The 20,845-nt window shown below is 35.4% G+C and overlaps 1 protein-coding gene across 4 annotated transcripts in view; it reads right to left on the reverse strand.

Moving 5' to 3' along the window:
- Positions 1-20,316, reverse strand: part of LOC107743091 (GRIP1-associated protein 1-like) — a 60,710-nt gene extending 40,394 nt beyond the window's left edge. For 2 of the 4 annotated variants that reach the window (XM_016556202.1, XM_016556201.1), the window contains exons 1-17: positions 20,097-20,316; positions 19,237-19,303; positions 17,154-17,215; positions 16,132-16,158; positions 15,781-15,888; positions 14,814-14,970; positions 14,569-14,705; positions 12,653-12,701; positions 12,370-12,440; positions 11,872-11,919; positions 11,765-11,796; positions 9,669-9,716; positions 8,398-8,497; positions 8,050-8,127; positions 3,840-3,932; positions 2,485-2,619; positions 1,754-1,849 (exon numbers count right to left, since the gene is read on the reverse strand). In XM_016556202.1, coding sequence (XP_016411688.1) covers positions 1,754-1,849; positions 2,485-2,619; positions 3,840-3,932; positions 8,050-8,127; positions 8,398-8,497; positions 9,669-9,716; positions 11,765-11,796; positions 11,872-11,919; positions 12,370-12,440; positions 12,653-12,701; positions 14,569-14,705; positions 14,814-14,970; positions 15,781-15,888; positions 16,132-16,158; positions 17,154-17,215; positions 19,237-19,303; positions 20,097-20,138 — 1,350 coding nt within the window. In that variant the 5' untranslated portion in view covers positions 20,139-20,316. Of the gene's footprint in view, positions 1-1,753; positions 1,850-2,484; positions 2,620-3,839; positions 3,933-8,049; positions 8,128-8,397; positions 8,498-9,668; positions 9,717-11,764; positions 11,797-11,871; positions 11,920-12,369; positions 12,441-12,652; positions 12,702-14,568; positions 14,706-14,813; positions 14,971-15,370; positions 15,476-15,780; positions 15,889-16,131; positions 16,159-17,153; positions 17,216-19,236; positions 19,304-20,096 lie in introns of those variants that run through there. The other 2 variants (XM_016556203.1, XM_016556204.1) reach the window with 2 other exon arrangements.
- Between the last annotated feature and the right edge of the window lie 529 nt (positions 20,317-20,845).

Consider the following 20,845-nt stretch of genomic DNA (forward strand, 5'->3'; position numbering starts at 1 on the left):
GTATCAAATTTAAGGCCATAAAAAGTACAATGGGGACAGAAAGACAATTGTCATATAGCATAATGTGATGATTCAAATGAAAAAGGCTATGATTTAATTGGATAAATATGAGCGCTGCAAGTTTCAAAGTCTATCTTTATGCAGTTCTGAAAGCGCCACCTGCTGGCAGAGAAAGAATTAGCATTTTTTAACAGCCCTTCTGCTGGTTTAAAATAATAACTGATATTAAACCAGCCATTAAACCATTAATATAATAACTGATACATTTGATTTTTGACTCTTTTCTTAAAAATGGTTTGAAATTTGAAAGGTTGAAATTTGAAATTTTATTTCATTTTTTTATTTTTTATATATTTTTTTTTGAAAACCTGTATCTGAACTGTAAATCGTGCTTTTTACAGTAATTTTACAGTTTAATATGTTACCATAGACATTGCCCCACCCCACTCATATGCCATTAATTTTATCTGTGCAGGTCATAAAAACAGTCTTAAAAAGTCTTAAATTTGAGCTTAAAAACCCTGCAGAAACCCAGTGTGCTATAAAATAAACACGATTAATAAACAAGGAAAACAATTCAAAATAAATATTACAAAGGTGTACAAAACTTCTATTTTTGTGCAAAAGATAAAAAATATATACATAATGTCAGCCATTAAACACTGAACTGGAGGACTAGATCCAAAAAGCAACAATCTGAACACAAAGAGGTCTGAGACACCATTACTGCTTAAGTGGACCAAAAAAAGGATCTGAGTCCTCTTTCAGGAAGTGTGGTAGTGTGAACACAAAGAAAACTGGGTCCTTTTTCACTTGGTCCACCTCTTGGTCCACTTAAAGGGGTCTGGGTTTGGTTCTTTTAAAGAGGACTCAAGTGTGAAACCAGCCTTTGTGAGTGCAGTGCTGCTTTGTTGTACAGCGTTACCGGGGAAACCGCTATTTTACTGCTCCAAAAGCAGCACCTAGTGGCAAAGAATGAATTTGCACCTTAATTCAGACCAACATGAAAAGAGCAACAAGTGGGCGGGCAATATGTTAATGTTTCATGTTGACGTCAACATGAAACGTCTTGGGATTCGTTTTAAAAACGACTCGTTTCAATTATTCAGAGTCGACTCTTTCTTTTGAGAGACAATAACTTTATACACGGTGCACTTTCAGATTTAAAACTTTGCAGGATGTTTTCATTCACTTAGAGCTGTGTTACACACTGCATGAAAGGTAATTTTCAAAAATCCATAATAGGGGCACTTTAAACTAAAATATTTATATATCAAGGTTCTATTTTTGTGCTGAATTTGATATGGATTTTAAAAGTGTGTTATATCAGAATAATCTACATTGCTTCAGCATGTTTCATTCAAAGGGTCAGAGAGATGGTCGAAAATGATCACTTAAAACTCTAAAAACTGGTTTTGGTGCAAAAAACTTGACTAACATCACAGTAGATTCTAGAGGGAAGAAAAGAAAAAAAAAACTGTACAAAAGAACTCCAAAGGTGAATCTTCCGGAGCTCATTTGTGGCTAAATCCGATTGTGGCTTTTACATTAACAAAGTCATTATGATGGTCAAAAGATCAGAGCATTAACTGATGGAAGAACGAGCAGAGTGAACTGACTCACTAAAGAAGCTTAAATGAAGATAGAGATAGTGAGTGCAGCAAACGTCAAACTACTTTCACCTGCTGCAGTGGGAATTGACTGAATTGTAAAAGGATCAGAAGGTAAAAAGAAGGATTGTGTGTGTCGTCACCTTTCTGGCCTCCTCTAACTCCTGCTGTAGCTTGTCCTTCTCCAGGCCCAGTTCAGTGAGCTGCTCCAGAAGTCGACTATTTGCTCGATTTGACTCCTGCTCAGCAAGAAGTAGTCAAATCATTTGTATGAATGCTCTGAATACAAATGCTAAAATACATATCTTACTTAACTACATTAATGAAAGGCTTTTAAAAACATTTTAATAATTTTTCATCAGAACAGACTTTCTCAATGTCCGAAACAATTTACTTTTATGCAGTGGGTAAGGAAATATAATATTAACTAATAATTAGTGCTGTCAAATGATTAATCACGATTAATCACATCCAAAATAAAAGTTTTTGTTTACATAATATATGTGTGTGCACTGTGTATATTTATTATTTATATATAGACACACATGCATGTATATATTTAAGAAAAATATGTTATATTTGTATATTAAATATATTTATATATAATATAAATTATAAAAATAAAAATATATACATGTAAATGCATGTAAATATTTTCAAAATGTATACTGTATGAGTGTGTATTTATATATACATAATAAATATACACAGTACACATATATTTTGAATGCGATTAATCGCGATTAATCGTTTGACAGCACTACTAATAATATTACAGCACAATGATTCTGGATAAAATACAGCATTTTATTTAGAAAAAAAAGTTACAAATGCCTTTTAATTTGGCTTTTATAGTTAACAGGTGCCAAAATACCTGTAGCTGTGAGTTGAGATCATCTTTCTGCGCCAGGAAGCTCTCCTGCTCTGTGCGTCTCTGCTGAAGCTCTGCATTTAGTGCCAGATTTTGCTCTCTCAGCAAATTCTGTTCCTGTGTCTTTACTGTTTGGATCTGTAAAAAACACACACAGAGTTTCAGATATATACCCCATAGAACCCAGGACAACTGAATTAAGTCTTATTCAGTCTGAATTCAGTGTAAGCGAGAAAATGCCAACAGAAGACAAAAGAAGAATTATTAAGGAACAGAAAATACTAGAGAGCAGCTGAGAAATGCAATTCAGCACAGTGCTGAATACAATATAAATGTACCCACATGAGTGCTTTCAAGCTAAATATAAACCTTCATGCATGATGCAATACACATATTTATGTATGAATGTGTGAACATACATACACACATGCAAAAAGAAATAAGGTTAAACAAAAACACACATAGACATAAATATATTAATAACAGAAACTTTTTAAAACTGCAGCCTTTGTGTTCTTGGACTTTGGTCTCATATTTTATTCACGGTGTCAATTAAATTATTTATACGTATTTTAATTTATTTAAATATTAATATTTAGGTATTGCTAACAAACAATAATGGGTTCGATTCCCAGGGAGTGCTTGTACTAATGTAAATATATACCTTAAATGCAATTTAAGTAATTCTGAAATAAATAAATAAGCATAATTATTTTGGCTGGTGAGCAATAAACTAAAACAATATTAAAATATGCAGTTTTGAATTTCAGTTTTAAGTTATCACACAGATACTTGCATTAAAGACACTAATCACACTGTGATTAGAAATTCATACAAAAGATTTTAAAACAAAACAAGGTAACACTTTATTTAGGTGTCCTTGTTACGTTACATGTACGTACTATTTTAATAACAATAAATTATGCATAATTACATGCAAGTAACCCTAAACCTAAAGATATGTTAAGTAAATGTTGTTAATTAATATTACTCAGTACTTAAATGTATAATTACACTGTAACGACACCTTAAAATAAAGTGTAACCCAAAACAATGCAACTTTATGAACCTCCATGAATTTCTTTTTAGATACTGACAATTTTTCAGAGAAGAAAGTAAACGAAAATATGGCATCAAACAAACTGGTGTGAATTGGGAGTGATTTGTCCATGTCTTCAGTTTTTAGTAGTAATATCGGCAGTGGCAATAAAGTTGATAAAAGTGACATTAGTATGCATATATGAATAGTTAATGGTGCAAAGAGCATGTGCGTTAGACCAGACACAGTCATTGAGTGAAGATGATGATGCAGGAACTGGGGTTGATGAAGGTCGTGATGCTGTATCATGGTCAGGTACCTGTTCTAGGGCTGCTAGATTTGTCCTGAGAGCATCGTTCTCACTCAGCATGACCTCCACCTGCTCCTGACAGACCGCGCTCTGACATGCTACCTGCAGCTCCGCCCAAACACAAAACCAGCCCACAAGACCCAGACAGAGACAGAGAAACCAAGAGAAAGAAAGACAAAAAAGCAGAAAGTAACACCAAATGAAGGAACAAAAGAATAAAGTACAATGAGAGGAAGAGGATATTAATCAAAAAGAAAAAAGAAAATTAATTAATTAAATAAAAAGAATAAAATATGAAAAATATGAAAAGTTTGAAAATAAATGTAATAAAAATATGAAAAATAACGAATGAAAACAAATAAGGGAATAAACCAAAAACATATTTTTTTATATTAAAAAAGAATTAAATAAATCCATGAAAAGGGAAAATTATAAACATTTTGGGGGAAAAAACATGAACAAAAAAAATACAGAAGAAAAAAATAGAAACAAAAAAGCAAAAGAACAACAAAAACATGAAAAAAGAACGAAAAAAAATTTTACAAAATGAGGAAATGAAGCAAAAAATTAAATGATTAATGAAAAAAACAAAAAAAAACAAATCAAAATATAAACATTTTGAAGAAATAAAATATAATATATGAAAGAAAAAAAAATACAGATGACAGAAACAAAAAACCAAAAACAATTCATGGAAGGGAACATGTACAGAGAAAGAAGGAGATGTGATTGATGAATGAAGACATGTCCAGCGGCAGCGTGGGATTGTAGGGGAAGTGTTGAACACAAGATGAACACAAGAAGAATAAAGCCCGAGGGGGGGGAATGAGAGCAAGAGATGATAAAGAAAGAACGCCCAAAACAAGTGAAAAGAAGAGAGAAGAAAACAGGCCGAGTTAGAAAATCCACATCAAACAGAAGAGACCCAGTCAAGCAGTTCTGAATGGAAAAACAGAACAGTGAGCTTCTTCATCCTTATCTGCTTGCTGCTTAATTAAGATTTGTGACCTCACGAAGGAAGTGAAAGACATTTATGGTGGCAGGACTTGCAGTAGGGCCGACGGCAGTATAAGAGCGGCCCTTCCCTCAGGGGCCCCGGCGGCGCGCGTGTGCCCCTAAGCCACCTGCACTGAGCCCCACTAATCCTTAATTACTCAGCTGATCCTGAGCACCATCCTCCATAAACGCTCAATTAAACAGGCTGCTCTCTGGGTAATTATAAACTTCACAAACTTCTCCTTAAGCACAAAGAGTTTGTTATCAGCAGAAAGACTGGTGTGTCTTCTGGTTCATATTAAAGGGTTAGTTCAGCCACAAATTAATATTCAGTCACTGTTTACTCACCCTTATGTTGCTCCAAACCTATTTGACTTAGTTTAACAAACTCTCTTAAAGCAAAAAGGAGACACTTCGAAGAACGTTTATAATATATATAAAAATTATAATAATTTTAAGTATTCTAAATTCATAATTAATCTTTTTAATTCATATTTGTTGACAATTTTGGTAAATGATGTAATGCTAACTTATTGGCATTCATGAATATTCAAATACAGTGCACTGCAGGTTTAAAGTAGTTTAAAGAGTAGTTTGTCTTTAAAGCAACCAACATACAAAAACATACATATATAATTAAAGGGGTCATATGATGCTGCTAAAAAGAACATTATTTTGTGTATTTGGTGTAATGAAATGTGTTTATGCGGTTTAAAGTTAAAAAAACACATTATTTTCCACATACTGTACATTATTGTTTCTCCTCTATGCCCCGCCTTTTTGAAACGCGTCGATTTTTACAAAGCTCATCGGTCTGAAAAAGCAAGGTGTGCTGTGATTGGCCAGCTATCCAAACTATAATAATAACAACAATTATATAATTTTTCAATTTAATGATAAATATATGATTTAACACTTTTTAAAAAATGTCCATTAATATATTTTCTGCAAAAAAAAAACAAAAAAAAGTGATCTAATATAATTTAAAAACAGGCGTTCTATTAAAGTGTGTTTACGACTCAAGAAATTCTTACATAAATCACAGATTGGTTTAGTTTGATATTACTCGAGAAGACTTGGAATTGAAGGATCCTTAGATCCTCACGTGCAAATTGTGTGTGTTGTGTTTTTATTTTCATGTTTTTTTTTATTCATTTATAATCATTTATTCACATAATCATTTTATAATCATTAGTCATTCACATGGTTTATTATTTGATTATGATTTATTATTTGATTATTTTTATCATTTATTTTTATTGTTTATTCATTTATTATGTTTATTCATTTATTAATTTCATTTTTTATTTTTCTTGTAAATTTTTCCTTGCTTATGCATTTTCATTGTTGTTCAATCTCATGCTTGTGGGGTTTCATGAACTGTTTTGTCTGTATGAACAGAGATAGATAAGAGGGAATGTTTATGGAAACCCAAGGTTTATGGGATGTTGCTGTGAAGCAGTTTTGGTATAACAGTACATGTTGAATTTGTGCTGGTCAGACGAAGTTTGAGCATTGAGACACACGCAACTAAGATTGTTCAATAAACTCTTTTTTACCATCATCACTTCGTCTCCTGCTTCTGCTCTTCTCTGGCTTTTCTCGGTCAACTTCTTGACTGACTTCAGAAGACTGTTAAACACTCGTTTTGGGTATTTTTGGATACCAGACAAGACTTGCTGTTAACAGGGTTTGGGTATCAGCAGCGCTGCTGGCTAGTTGTTCTGTTACTGGACAAACTGCTATTTTCTGACGGGATCTGGCATCCGGGGCTGGATCCTAATTATTATCTGGCGTGGAGACCCGATCTAACAGAATACAAGAGGTTTTCCTGAATATCAGCATGATTTCAATGTGACATTGATTTTATACAATAATTATTCAATAAACCAATCATAGTTCCAATCAAAGCCACAGCAGAGCTGTTTTGTGTCTCCAAGTAACACAGGGGTGTTTTGTTATGGAATTAATCCACGTTTTTAAACAAACTGAGTGAGTCAATAGCTGCGTCCCAAATGACGCACTATACATTATGCACTTATACACTATGTACTTATGCACTATGTACTCAAGCATGTAGAGTATGAATTATATAAGGTTATTTTGTCATTCATAATCGGAGTCTGATAGCCCCTCCCCATCTGGCGTGGAGACCCGATCTAACAGAATATAGTACAAAAGTCCTATGAAACAGTTTTATGGTGCTGTTTTGTTATTTTTGGAGCTCAAATACTTCTGTCCCCATTCACTTTCATTGTATTGAGAAAAAACACCCAGGACAAACTTCTCCTGTCGAGTTTCACAAAAGAAAGAAAGTCATACAGGTTTGGAATAAAATGATGGTGAGTAAATGAGAACAGAGTTTTCCTTTCTGGTTGAACTGAATAACTAACTTTAAGGGTGCTTTCACACTAGCACTTTTGGTGCGCACCCGGGTTCGATTGACGTCCACTAAGCAACGGGGTAAACAGCTGCTGGCTTGGTGACGCAAACGAACCGCGGTTCGAACCTAAATAATATAATGTGAACACAGTCCAGCGGGGGCAGGAGCAATCGAACTCGGGTTCGGACCAAGCAATCGAACCAAGTGTGAAAGCACCCTAAGACAAAAAAAGAGCTTTCTAAGCAAAGCTAAACTGCATTTTACAACAACACTGAAAACGATAACAGCTAAATAATCACAAAACCGCATCCTGCCATTTAAAAAAAAAAAAAAAAAGTAAAATTTTCATTATTTGATTTTTTAAGTGGAACAATAAAAACGTAATTGTGTTCCACGCTGATAACAACACCCACATGAGCCTTTTACGGTTTATTTAATTGAATCTGCAGGACCTATTATCATTAAAATCGTACTCAATTTATGCAGATTAATTGCTTGCTCTCTTTCATTTATAAACCTGTTAGTAAACAGCAAACCAGCAGATGTGGAAATTGCAGATTCATTCTCTGGAGATGCACTAACGACCATCTGTGATGGAATACACATTAAAAGAAATGCTAAATGAACATTTTAACCAACTATTAATCTTCTGTATTCTTCCTATTAGTGCCTTTGGCAATGTTTGGAATGGAACATAATCTGCAGTATGTACTGTATACTATGCAGTATGCAACATTAAAACATATTAAATGTGGTTGCATGACCACACTACACTAATTTGTTTAATTCAGTGACCGGTGTCCAGAATATTTCACATTTTTAACCAATCTTGTGCACTACCTGATCTTTGAGCGCATGGATGGCCATCTCATGCTCTTTCTGTTTACTCTGCAACTGCTCCTTCAGTTCAGTGACGTTCTGAAATCACACACAGGCAGGAAGATTCAATGCATTTTTAGTATGACAGTGATGGATGCAGCAGTGTGTCTACGGTCCATTAATCTCTGCAGATGTGCCTCAGTGCCAGAGTCTGATCCTGAAGCACTGACTGCAGTCTTTAGCCCACTCCCAAGGGTTTGCAAATGTTTATCATCCCTTAGTGGAAATCAATCGATCGCTCTGCGAGATGTGCAACAAATGGGCTTCAATATTAGGGAATTTGGCAGGGTGGGCCTGAGCGGATCTCACCTGGTTGGCGGCCATTAAATCGGTCTGCAATTTCTGCACACGAAGGTTTATGGATTTGAGCTCCTCCTCTTTCCTCTGTTGGATCTCATCAATTTTAGTCCTGTGGAAACAAATGCATCATATGCTATAAGGGGTTTGATGTGACTAATGTGCGGTAGGGTCTATTTCCAGGCATCACGAGATGAATACCGAAATAAAACGGCAAATTCAGCAGGAAAAACATTACGGGGGAGTGTAAATGACATCATGGGAACACATGTAATATAGAGATGGAGGTGGGTTCCAGAAGTAAAATGGCATTAATGGCATTAAAAACTAACTGTGAGTTATAAATTATGTTTGTACGTACAGAAGCCATAACAGTGATTTCAGCTGCATTTTTTTAATTGAATGTGCTTCAAAGAATATTACCCAAAAATGAAAATTGACCAAAAATACCCTCAGGCCATCGCAGATGTAGATGAGTTTCTTCATTGGAACAGATTTGAAAAAATGTAGCATTATTCGCTTGCTCACCAATGGATCCTCTGCAGTGAATGGGTGCCGTCAGAATCGTATTTTGGCCAGAAATGGTAGTTTAAAGTTAAAACACCTTAATGATGGATTTGTTACTTACAAACACTCAGCTTTTCACTTCACGAGATGTTAATTGATGGACTGGAGTTGTGTGGATTATTGCGATGTTTTAAACAGCTGTTTGGACTCTCATTCTGACGGCACCCATTCACTGCAGAGGATCCATTGGTGAGCAAGTGATGTAATGCTACATTTCTCCAAATCTGTTCTCATGAAGAAACAAACTCATCTTCATCTCGTATGACCTAAGGGTGAGCTGAGGTATTTTTGAGTGGACTACTCCTTTAACGGATACAAACATGTATGATCCGTTCTGAGAGTGCAGAAAGAGCTGGATTTACAATTATTTATTTTGCAGATGCTTTATCCAAAGCGGCTCAGTTTTAGCAAATTGCCACTGAAATTTGCAACATTCAGAGGTATCATACACTCCTCAATTTAGTGCCCTGAAGACAGAAGGCCATCCACAGTCCTGATTCAAAATCCACCAATCAGGTTTATAGGCAAGTAGTTTGTTTGCTTTGTTTTTCATTTCGAATGAAATGTTAAAAATTGCTATTCATCTTCAGATTCAAGCCTTATATCTCTCCATTGAGAAAATAAATGGGAAATACATTTCGAGAACCCAGGCTGCTAAAAACTCCCTGTTGAGCTTTATCACAAAATAACTGCTCTGCTGGGTTTGTCTTTCTCACCTGCTGTCATTGTAAAGTGCTTCCTTTTCAACTTGTAGCCGCTGGAAGCTGTAAGAGAAGCATAAAGAGCCCTAAAAAAAAACCCATACAGCAGTGATAAATAACAGGCAGCATCTCCTGATCAGGGAAAACAGGCCCGTGTTGACCAGAGGGATGCGGATCGGAGGCAGTCTGTGCTGATACAGCAGTCTACAGTGAGTGCCAGCACAACAAGTTCACGTTCAGACTCATTACTCTGAAACGGAGACTGTCGCTAAGCCACAGCTGAGTTACCACGGCACCTAGAAGGGAACACTAAGGGGTGATGTAATCACACGGAGAGTTCTGATTGGCTGAGAGCCACTGTGCAGAGAAAGAGGACTCGAGTTAAATGGAGGATTGAAAGTCATTTATCTTGTGCTTGAGGAGGTAAATGTGTTCAAATGTAACATCGTCCATTAATACTGTCTTTAACTTTCATTTTTCCATATTTCAGCAGGTTTTGTGTAAAATCACTCCATCACCGTCTTCCTCAATTTATCACGGCAAGCTGTAGTCTTGCACAGGTTTAAAGGTGCACTCAGTTATCTCCCATGAAGTTTTCTTTACCCCTAAAGAAATGAATATTTCTTTTAAAAACTAAGTGTAAGCTGATGCACACTCACATGGCTGACTTTGCTTTGAATAGCACATTTCTGCCACAGCCTGTCTTTTGCTGTGCTCATGTCACTAGATCATGTCAACTGTCACGTTGGCTAGCACAACATACACAGCGTAAACCAAAAACTGAGTGCACCTTTAGGAAATGAAAAGTACCATAAAAATAAGGTGAAAATCTAAATAAACAAATATTTTGACAACTGAAAATAGGCATGCGTGTCTCTGAATTGATAAAGTTAATGTTGGGCCATAAAGAAAAGTTGGTCACACTATATTTTAAAGGGGTCATATGATGCTTTTTTAAAGATGATTATTTTGTGTATTTGGTGTAACAGTGCTATTAACAAATCATTGACTACGACTTTGCCTCAAAGTCCTAATTTGCTGCTCATTAATAGTAAGCAAGGTAGTTGTTAAATTTAGGTATTGAGTAGGATTAGGGATGTAGAATATGGTCATATGCTTTATAAGTACTAATAAACAGCCAATATGTTAATAATTGGCATACTAATAAGCAACTAGTTAACAGTGAGAATTGGTCCCTATACTAAAGTGTTACTGAAAAGTTTCATACTACGTTGGGTGAAAAGTATATGCACTTCAACTGGACAGTTCACCGATAAATGAAACAATACCCTGGTGTTGTTCTAATGCCTTATGACCTTCTTTCTTTTTCAGACCATGAAAGGATAAATGCAAAAAAGTCCTGCTTGCACTTGTCCAAAATGGCAGTGAACAGCAACTAGCCTCAAGCCTTAAAGAAAAATATTAAAAAGTATCATAGAATGATCCCATTCGACTCGCTTATCCAAGTCCTCTGAGGGCTAACGATAGTGTTGACAAAATGAATCGAACTGAAATGTAAATTATTATTTAGCCAAAGTCCTGACCTTGGCCACTGGTCTTTCTGTGCATTCATGAGACTGTATTAATGCAGAAGTTTATTTCAGCAAAAGCCCACCAGCGCAGCATTTCAGGAAATCAAGGTTAATCAAAATGTAACGCACAGCTCCTAGAAAAATTATGCAGATACTTTCTTCTCTGAGGTGAATATCTCTTTAGTGTTCTGGATTTGTTCTCATGAGCTCACAGTTGTGCACAGCAGACCAATGACCAAGATCAGTATTTTCACTAAATAATAGCTTAAATCAAAAATATAACAGCCTTATCATACGCCTCCAAAACACTTGGAAAATATGGCATAGGTCAAATGGGACCACTCTGTGATACTTTTGCTTCTTTTTCTGCTTGAAGCTGGTCGCTATTCATTGCGATTCAATGGATGTAAGCAAGCAGGACGTGTTTTTTAGTTCTCATTTTGTGGTCTGAAAAATAAATAAGGTCATTAGAACACCAGGGTGAGTAAATTACTTAATTTTCATTTTTAAGTTAACTATCCCTGTAATATGAAAGAGCTTGAACATATAATATAAAAAAAAATCATAAAAGCAACTTACCTCTCTTGTTTTTTCTTCAACTTATCAGACAACTAAAAAAAAAACATGGCATTACCACTGGCATTTTTATCATTGAGCACACATGCTGAAAAACACGTGCCACTTACTTTAGCATGTTCTTCTTGTAGTTTTGTGATTTCTGCCTGCTTGGACATCTGAAAATGAAAATAAATACATTACAACAAGAAAAGTCTTTTGTATGGGGTTAAAATATGAATAAACATAACAATAAAAAATATACAATCTGGTATTTGAAAAAGTGAATCAATCAGAATCAAACAAAAAGATAATTTAACTGAAAATACAATATTTAATGTAGCAATTGAAAATACAAAAATGTATGACAAAATTAAAAAGTTATTTTTAATAAGCAAATTATCTATCAACCCTAGAAAACATTACAAATATTTAAACCTCCAAAATGCCAGTTTAATCATAGATATGAAAGTATTCTCTGGAGCAAGGGGAGCATGAAGGTGTCCAAAATTAGCAACCATGGCGCGGGTAAAAATACACACTCATCAGCAAAATGAATCCTAGCATTTTGTCCTTTTGTCTGTTTCCTGCTGTCCTGGGTATTTAGAGGGCAAAACTGATGTTTTTACCTCTAGTGTCTGGAGTTGTTCCCTCAGTAAGCATTTCTCCTCCATTTCCGTTTGAAGCTTTAATGCCACCTCTGAAACCCAGCGTTAACAGATATTAATGCACACGACCTCTACAATATCTTGAGTTTGAGAAGTGTTCAACTGATGCTCAGTCAAAGTCAAACCATTGTGCTGCTATTCGGAGATCCAGAACAAAACCTTCCCTGGTTCTACTCAGTTAACTCCTCAGTGAGTTTGATAAGGTCACAACTTTAAAAGGAAGTTGTCAGAAAGATGTACTCACCGCTCAGTTCATTATCTCGCTGTTCCGGTTTGACGCTTTGCACTTCGGCCTAGAGAACACAGCCGGAGACAAAAAAACACAAACGAACAAAACTCTTTTTCACAAAAGCTTTTAACAGCAGGTTTGGTTTCTACAAAGCGGCTCCATATATATATATATATATATATAAAACCCCAGTAAATACAGAAATTAGTGGATGTTGAAAGGAAAGCAATTTATGAAAGCTGACTATGTATATGGAAACAAATCGACCCATTTACATCTTTAATAAATGTTCCTGGACTGAAGTTATTCTCAAGTTTTCTTAATATTTGATTAGACTTTCTCACTAGACTATTGCGTTTGCGTGTCACATCTTATGCACATCTATGTTGCATTTTTAGAATGCTGTGCAAAGTTAAAAGTTGTTGAAAAAAAAATCATATCTCAAGATGCACGGACCCTTAAAACAGATTTTCTGCTGACTTAAAGGGTTAGTTCACCCAAAAATGAAAATTAGCCCATAAATTATTCACCCTCAAGTCATCCTAGGTGTATATGACTTTCATCTTTCAGACGAATCCAGTCGGAGTTATATTAAAAATTGTCTTTGATATTTCAAGCTGTTTCATGGCACTCAGCGGGTGTTGCATGCATCAGTCCAAAAGAAGTTAAATAAAAAGCGCCCATCCGTAAAAAAGGTCTCACACGGCTCCGGGGGGTGAACAAAGGCCTTCTGTAGCGAATCGATGCGTTTTTGTAAGAAAAATATCCATATTCAAAACGTAATAATCAGCCCGGAACTGCTTCCAGTGTACAACATTGAGCGCAAGCTACATTAAAGTGATTATTACGTTTTGAATATGGATATTTTTCTTACAAAAACGCATCGATTCGCTACAGAAGGCCTTTGTTCACCCCCCGGAGCCTTGTGAGACACTTTTTTTTTTTATGGATGGGCGCATTTTAATTAAGTGCTTTTGGACTGATGCATGCAACACCCGCTGAGTGCCATGAAACAGCTTGAAATATCAAAGACAATTTTTAATATAACTCCGACTGGATTCATCTGAAAGAAGAAAGTCATATACACCTAGGATGACTTGTGGGTGAGTAATTTATGGGCTAATTTTCATTTTTGGGTGAACTAACCCTTTAAGGCAAGTATATCAGGCTGGGAAATAATATTAACCACTTAACATCATAACCTACTTTTTTTTTATCATCCAATCAGGATAATATCAAGTCCTATTCTACATTATTTACCGCTGGATATTCTGTTTCAATTTCAAGAAATTGCACATATTATGGTATTGGGAATGTTTAAAAAAAAAAAAAGTGACAAACTATATAAAGAATAACTCATTAGCTGCAGCCATCATTTTATAAAATTGGGTAATGCTAATGAATGGGGTGTGGTAGTCAAGCACTAGACTCCAGTTCACTGTCCTTATATTCCCTTTACTGGGCTGATCTCACAGAAAAAGCTGATGGTGGTGTCTCTGCTGTGTCTGGCCACAGTTCATCCAGCAGCTGTAACCCCTGCATTAAACATGACCTCTGAGAACTCCAGCAAACTCCTCATAATAAAAAGTGCAGCACTGCGTAGCTGAATAATTGATTTACTCTGAAACTCTACTGTTAGGATACTCTGTCTGAGTAAACTAACTTGTTTACATTGACTGAAACTGGTATTTTTAGAAAGTCCAACTGTTCACCAAACACATACACCAGGAGATGCATGACAATCACACTCGATTGCAGTATAGATGGCTTCATCGATTGTCATCTGAGAGTTCTGGTATTCCTGCACATGGTGTAATTATTATACCAGCAGACGCTGCAGTCATTTCATTACATTGGTTCTTTCACTCTGAACCTCCACTGTATGATACAGCAACCCAACCCTGGTGAGACTGAAACCCATTATCTGTTACCTGATCAATCTGATCATTTCCTGGGGCCGAAGGGTCATCACTGTGACCGCTGGCATCTGATTGGACACCATTAGTGCCGGCCGATCCATCGATGAGTGCTGCTTTTCCATCATTAACATCTGCACATTCTTGAAGAGCTGTATAGATGCCCAGAGAATACTATAATCAAGCTCACTTCTGAATTCTTAGACTAAATTGTTTGTAAGGAAAAATAGATCAGGACTATATGGATAAGCTTCTCTCACCTTTTAATTTCTTCTGCAGGGCGGAGTTTTCAGCCTGCAGACGGAGGAGTTCAGCATCCACTGGACCAGAGGCAGGGCTGGAGACGGGTCCTTCCAGCCCTTGACCCTCCCTCAGTCTCCGATTCTCTAATTCTAACTGCTCAATCTGGGAACATAACTAAAACATAGGGCAAAACATCAGAAAAATAATGTAAAAACTGAGTGATGCTGGAGACTGGAGTAATGGCTACTGAAAATTCAGCTGTCATTACAAGAATAAATCACATTTTAAAATATATTCAAATAGAAAAGTTCAAATTGAAAAAAAATATATATATTTCAAAATATTACGGTTTTTACTGTATTTTTGATTTTTTTTAAAATGCAGTCTTGGTGAGCACAAAATACATCTTGCAAAAACATCACAAAATTGTATTGATCCAAAAGTTTTCAACTTTAGTGTATATTGATTCTTGCATAGAAACTGTATGCCTTTTGATTTCTAGTATACTTGTGCATAAAGTGACTGAGTTCACATGGTCATGACAGGGGTTAAATATTGTGTGTGTGCTCAGCACCTTGGACAGCTCTTGCATGAGGGTGCTGTTCTGCAGTCTGAAGTCATCTTCCTGACTGTGTAACTTGCCCTGAAGCATTTTATTCTCACTGAGTAAGGCATCTACCTCCTGAAAGTGAGAGAATAATACAGCATGGTTACAAAGTTCAAATTGAAAAAAAAAATATATATTTCAAAATATTACGGTTTTTACTGTATTTTTGATTTTTTTAAAAATGCAGTCTTGGTGAGCACAAAATACATCTTGCAAAAACATCACAAAATTGTATTGATCCAAAAGTTTTCAACTTTAGTGTATATTGATTCTTGCATAGAAACTGTATGCCTTTTGATTTCTAGTATACTTGTGCATAAAGTGACTGAGTTCACATGGTCATGACAGGGGTTAAATATTGTGTGTGTGCTCAGCACCTTGGACAGCTCTTGCATGAGGGTGCTGTTCTGCAGTCTGAAGTCATCTTCCTGACTGTGTAACTTGCCCTGAAGCATTTTATTCTCACTGAGTAAGGCATCTACCTCCTGAAAGTGAGAGAATAATACAGCATGGTTACCAGACAGAGATTTTTCCAGTGGTGGACAGTAACCTTTTACTGGAGTAATATTTTATTATACGGATCTGTACTTTTACTCAAGTACTTGATTTGTGTACTTCGTCCACCACTGGATTTTTCCCATACCACTCAGGATATCATATCACTACATTTGTATTAATAGCAATTAATGTTAGAAAAAAACCAACACTAATATAAGGAGAAATCTCACCTGTGCTTTCTTGCTCTTGTTCAAAGCCTGAGGATGAAAATGAAAAAGAAAACATTATCTAAACTAAATTAACTAAAATAGAATCAATCATAATATACCACCAACAGATTTTGTTTCTTCATCAGAATAGATTTGGAATAATTTAGCATTACATCACTTGCTCACAAATTAATCCTCTGCAGTGAATGGGTGCCGTCAGAACGAGAGTCCTAAAAGCTGCTAAAAACATTGCAATAATCCACAAGTAATCCACACAACTCCAGTCCGCTTCCTCCAGCAAAAATGTCCATCCCCTATTGTCCTCTCACATCAAAATATTAATTAATATAATATTACCAACAGTTTTAAGTTACAAACATCTTTATGATGGATTTGTTTCTTACAAACACACAGCTTTTCACTTCTTGAGACATTAATTGATGGACTGGATTTGTGTGGATTATTTTGATGTTTTTATCAGCTGTTTGGACTCTCATTCTGACGGCACCCATTCACTGCAGAGGATCCACTGATGAGTAAGTGATGTAATGATAAATCTCTCCAAATCTGTTCTGATGAACAAACAAGCTCATCTACATCTTAGATGGCCTGAGGGTGAGTACATTTTGTTTTTTAGCAAATGTTAATTTTTGGTTGAACTATTGCTTTAAAGATGAACTGTGCAAAACTGGTATGACCAAACAGAACTACTTTTAGCAAACTGCTTCACAGTGCCAATTCATACAGACTTCTGAGTGGTTTGGCAATGCTGAGTCACGGACACAATGTATTACATTGTCTTACAACATGACCAGTGCAAGACTAGTGGCCATGCATGCAAACTGTCTAGTTCACTGTAGGAAAGTAAGAAAAAGAAACACTAGGAGAAAAAAAATGGAACAGACCAGAACAGTCAATTACTCCCAGCCCATTAAAACAGAAGGCAAGAAAACAGCACACAAAGCAAATTCACAAGGCCAGCAGTAAAGCTTGACCTCTATCTCATGGCAATGACCTGCTGAAAAACCAAGGAAAGCCACTACCTTCTGCGCTTTGACATAGTCTTTCTCCAGGTTCGAGGTCTTCTGACGGACACTGTTGAGCTCTGTAACACAGAATAAATAAAGTTACAAAATAACTAAAAACAAAACACTAAACTCACTTTATGCAATGATACACAAATACATGCATTTACGACTTTTGACAAACAGCTGCACAAGCTGAAACTGCTAGTGCATATTGTTAATAATTAGCAGGACTATATAAAATAATACAAGTCAACATAATAGCCTGCATACTTGAAATTAGAGTTTTCTCAGAAAGTTCACTGATAAACAGGGTAGGATTGCCAAGTCATTCATAAGGTCTTAAGATGGTGAGTTGGTTAATATAACATCTACCTTTACTGACCAATAAGGAGATTTCATAACTGTAAACAATAAGTAGGCTAGCGCTGAAAAATTTCCATACACTTTGCAGTTCTTATTCTGTTTTTGCATTTCATAACTTTCAAAGTTAATTCCATAATTCTGGAATTCTGTTATATTATTATTCCATAATTCCACTTAGTACATGAATCCAGGAACTGCACATAAAATTAATCAGGGACAAAATATTAATAAATAAATAATCAAATTTAAATTTAAAAAAATTCTGAAAATGAAACATCATCTTAAAATGTCTGAATTTATATACAGGTGCATCTCAAAAAATTAGAATATCGTGAAAAAGTTATCTTTTTTTCAAATTTTCATATATTCTAGATTCATTACATGTAAAGTAAAACATTTCAAAAGTTTTTTTGTTTTAATTTTGATAATTACAGCTTACAGCTCATGACAGTCAAAAATTCAGTATCTCAAAATATTAGAATATTTCCTAAGATCAATCAAAAAAGGATTTGTAAAACAGAAAAGTTCAAGTTCTTTAAAGTATGTTCATTTATGCACTATATACTTGGTCGGGGCTCCTTTAGCACAAATTCCAGCATCAGTGAGGTGTGGCATGGAAACGATCAGCCTGTGGCACTGCTGAAGCACTATCGAGCCTTCAGCTCGTCTGAATTGTTGGATCGACTGTTTCTCATCTTTCTCTTGAAAAGAAAAGGTTCAGGTTAGGTGGGGTTCAGGTCAGGCATGTTGGCTGGCCAATCAAGCACAGTGGAATTTATACTGTAGGGATGGTCATTTAATTAAACTCAAATGTAAATATTCTAATATTTTGACTTTCATGAGTTGTAAGCTCTAATCATCAAAATTAAAACAAAAAAATAACTTTTGAAATGTTTTACTTTTCATGTAATGAATCTGGAATATATGAAAGTTTCACTTTTTGAAAAAAGTTAGGGAAAAAAATGAACTTTTTCAAGATATTAAATTTTTTTTAGATGCACCTGTATCTAAATCTAAAAATATTTAGTTAGAAGAATTTGCTCAAGCTGACATGTCAATAATTGAACAACACATTTGCATGTTCATGGTTCACTGATGACATGGTCACATGACATGCATTTAAATAAATATTTACATTTTTTATATATTAATAATACAATACAAACTTTGTTTTAAAATAATTTATTCATTTTAATTTTACACAGGATTGAGGTTTATAAGCAAACATGAATTCACTGATGTATTTTAAGCTTCTGTAAATATTTTGTTTCATATATTATGTCACATTTTCACACTAAGTTCAATATTTATAAGTTCATACATTTTGACTTGATGCCCAATGATGTTTGAACTAGACCAAGTTCTGAGTTACACACAACTGGTGCAACCGGCCCCAGGCCCTCAGACAACTCAGTTTTGACTGACAGAATTAGAACATCTATCTTTATATATCTTCCCCCAATGCGCATTCAATTATGAAATAAATTAGTACATTTCATTGTGCTCTCAGTTACCAATAGGAGAGTTACTCTCACAACTTTTAGACAGAATCTACACAATTCAACAGATTCTATATCCAAAATAAGCAGATAAAATGTAAAGTTCAATGGAATAGGTGCGATAAGACATTTGATTTTTAATAACAACAAATTACAGTCTGTCGTGTTGATTTGCGTAAACAGGTTGGCCAGTGTTTTGAATAAGTAAAAGGTTTAGGTTTACATTCTCTACTCACCTGCTGTATTTTTCCGCAGCTCATCAGAGAGTTGGTAGTTCTGTGTTCTCAGCTCCAAGAGCTGAGCCTGATGAAGCACATTAAAATATCAATTAATATAGCAAAACATACTATTTGAGGTAACAAGGTATTTGATATACATATATTATTGATTTCTGTAAACCAGAAATAATGAACACCTAGACAACAAATCATCACACAGTCTCTTTTTATGTTATGAATCATGTTAAAACGGCGGTTTACAATGTATTAAGAGTTTATTCACGTAATGGAAACATTTAATTAAAGAGTCTGGTTGCTATGAAACTAAGTAGATGATTCTGGAGTTGTAAACAAGGTGATGCTGAAGCAAAACAACAGCGATATGCTATTTAATAGCCTAGCATTCACACGAAATACGTTTAAAGAACTAAATGTATAACGTACAAACCCTTTTATTGTGTAGAAAAGCAATAATATCAGCTGTTTGGTGTGCTAACGGTACTAATGGTTAGTAATTACAGGTTAGCCAGCTAACATTGTTATTATATGTCACAAACTCGCCATATAGCGGCTATATTCCATGTCATTTCAACAAACGGTCATTTTATTAGCGTAACGATTACACACATTAATGGAAAACATCGTAATTGTCCATTAAAATAATTTTTCGGCCTTATAACAATTACGTTAGCTTGCAGGCTAACGGCTACAGCTAACAGAGTCCCAGTCCGCTCAGATGGACATCAACTTCAGCTATAAAATAGACCCGTTTGCACATATTCTCAACCGAAATTACTTCTAAACAAGTTAACGATCTCGTATGTGCAATACAGGTTGTATCCGATGTCAAATCCAAGCGCAAATAAAGAGATTTGTACCTGCATACGGTGGAACTCCTCTTCTGACAGTGCTTGCGCCATCTTCAATACAGCAAAACACTGCTGGACAGAATACAAACTCTCTCTCTGCTATTACTGTGTTTTCTGTCAACCTTGTATTAGCAAATTAACTGTCATTCTGATAAGATGAAGAAGGTTAAAGCTGCAGCTTTCTGATGTTCCCCATCTAAACGCTTTGGCTTGCTGACAGAAACTCCGCCATGTGTAATGTCTGCACTTGTCCTATAGATGGCGCACTAACACAATATATTCGTTACTGTAGTTGTTGTGACACATGACATGGGCTGTGGCTCAAAAACCTAGTGAGCTGACTACCTAGACGGCACCTGTGGGGCCCTATGCTCATTTGTCCAAAATGAGTTGCAGATACAGATCGAGCATTTACCACAGACAATCTACAGTGACAAACCATTCATGTAACGTGTATGTATTAAAAGCAATAGCAGTTTTTTAGTGTTCTAATGTGACCTAGTTATATTATCTAAAAAAAAAAATCTAAAATCCCAAACAACTTCTTAACATTTTGTGTGACAGATTGACATTTTCATGGTTGTGACTGAAAAGGAAGCGGAAAAGCATAAATGACTGCTTACTGTTGTAGGAACAGATAAAAGGAACACATGATACTCTGAAAAAGCAATAGCAGTTTTTTAGTGTTCTAATGTGACCTAGTTATATAATCAAAAAAAAAAAAATCTAAAATCCCAAACAACTTCTTAACATTTTGT

Source organism: Sinocyclocheilus rhinocerous, unplaced genomic scaffold (genome assembly GCF_001515625.1).
Source record: "Sinocyclocheilus rhinocerous isolate Xijiao unplaced genomic scaffold, SAMN03320098_v1.1 scaffold797, whole genome shotgun sequence".
NCBI lineage: Eukaryota > Metazoa > Chordata > Actinopteri > Cypriniformes > Cyprinidae > Sinocyclocheilus > Sinocyclocheilus rhinocerous.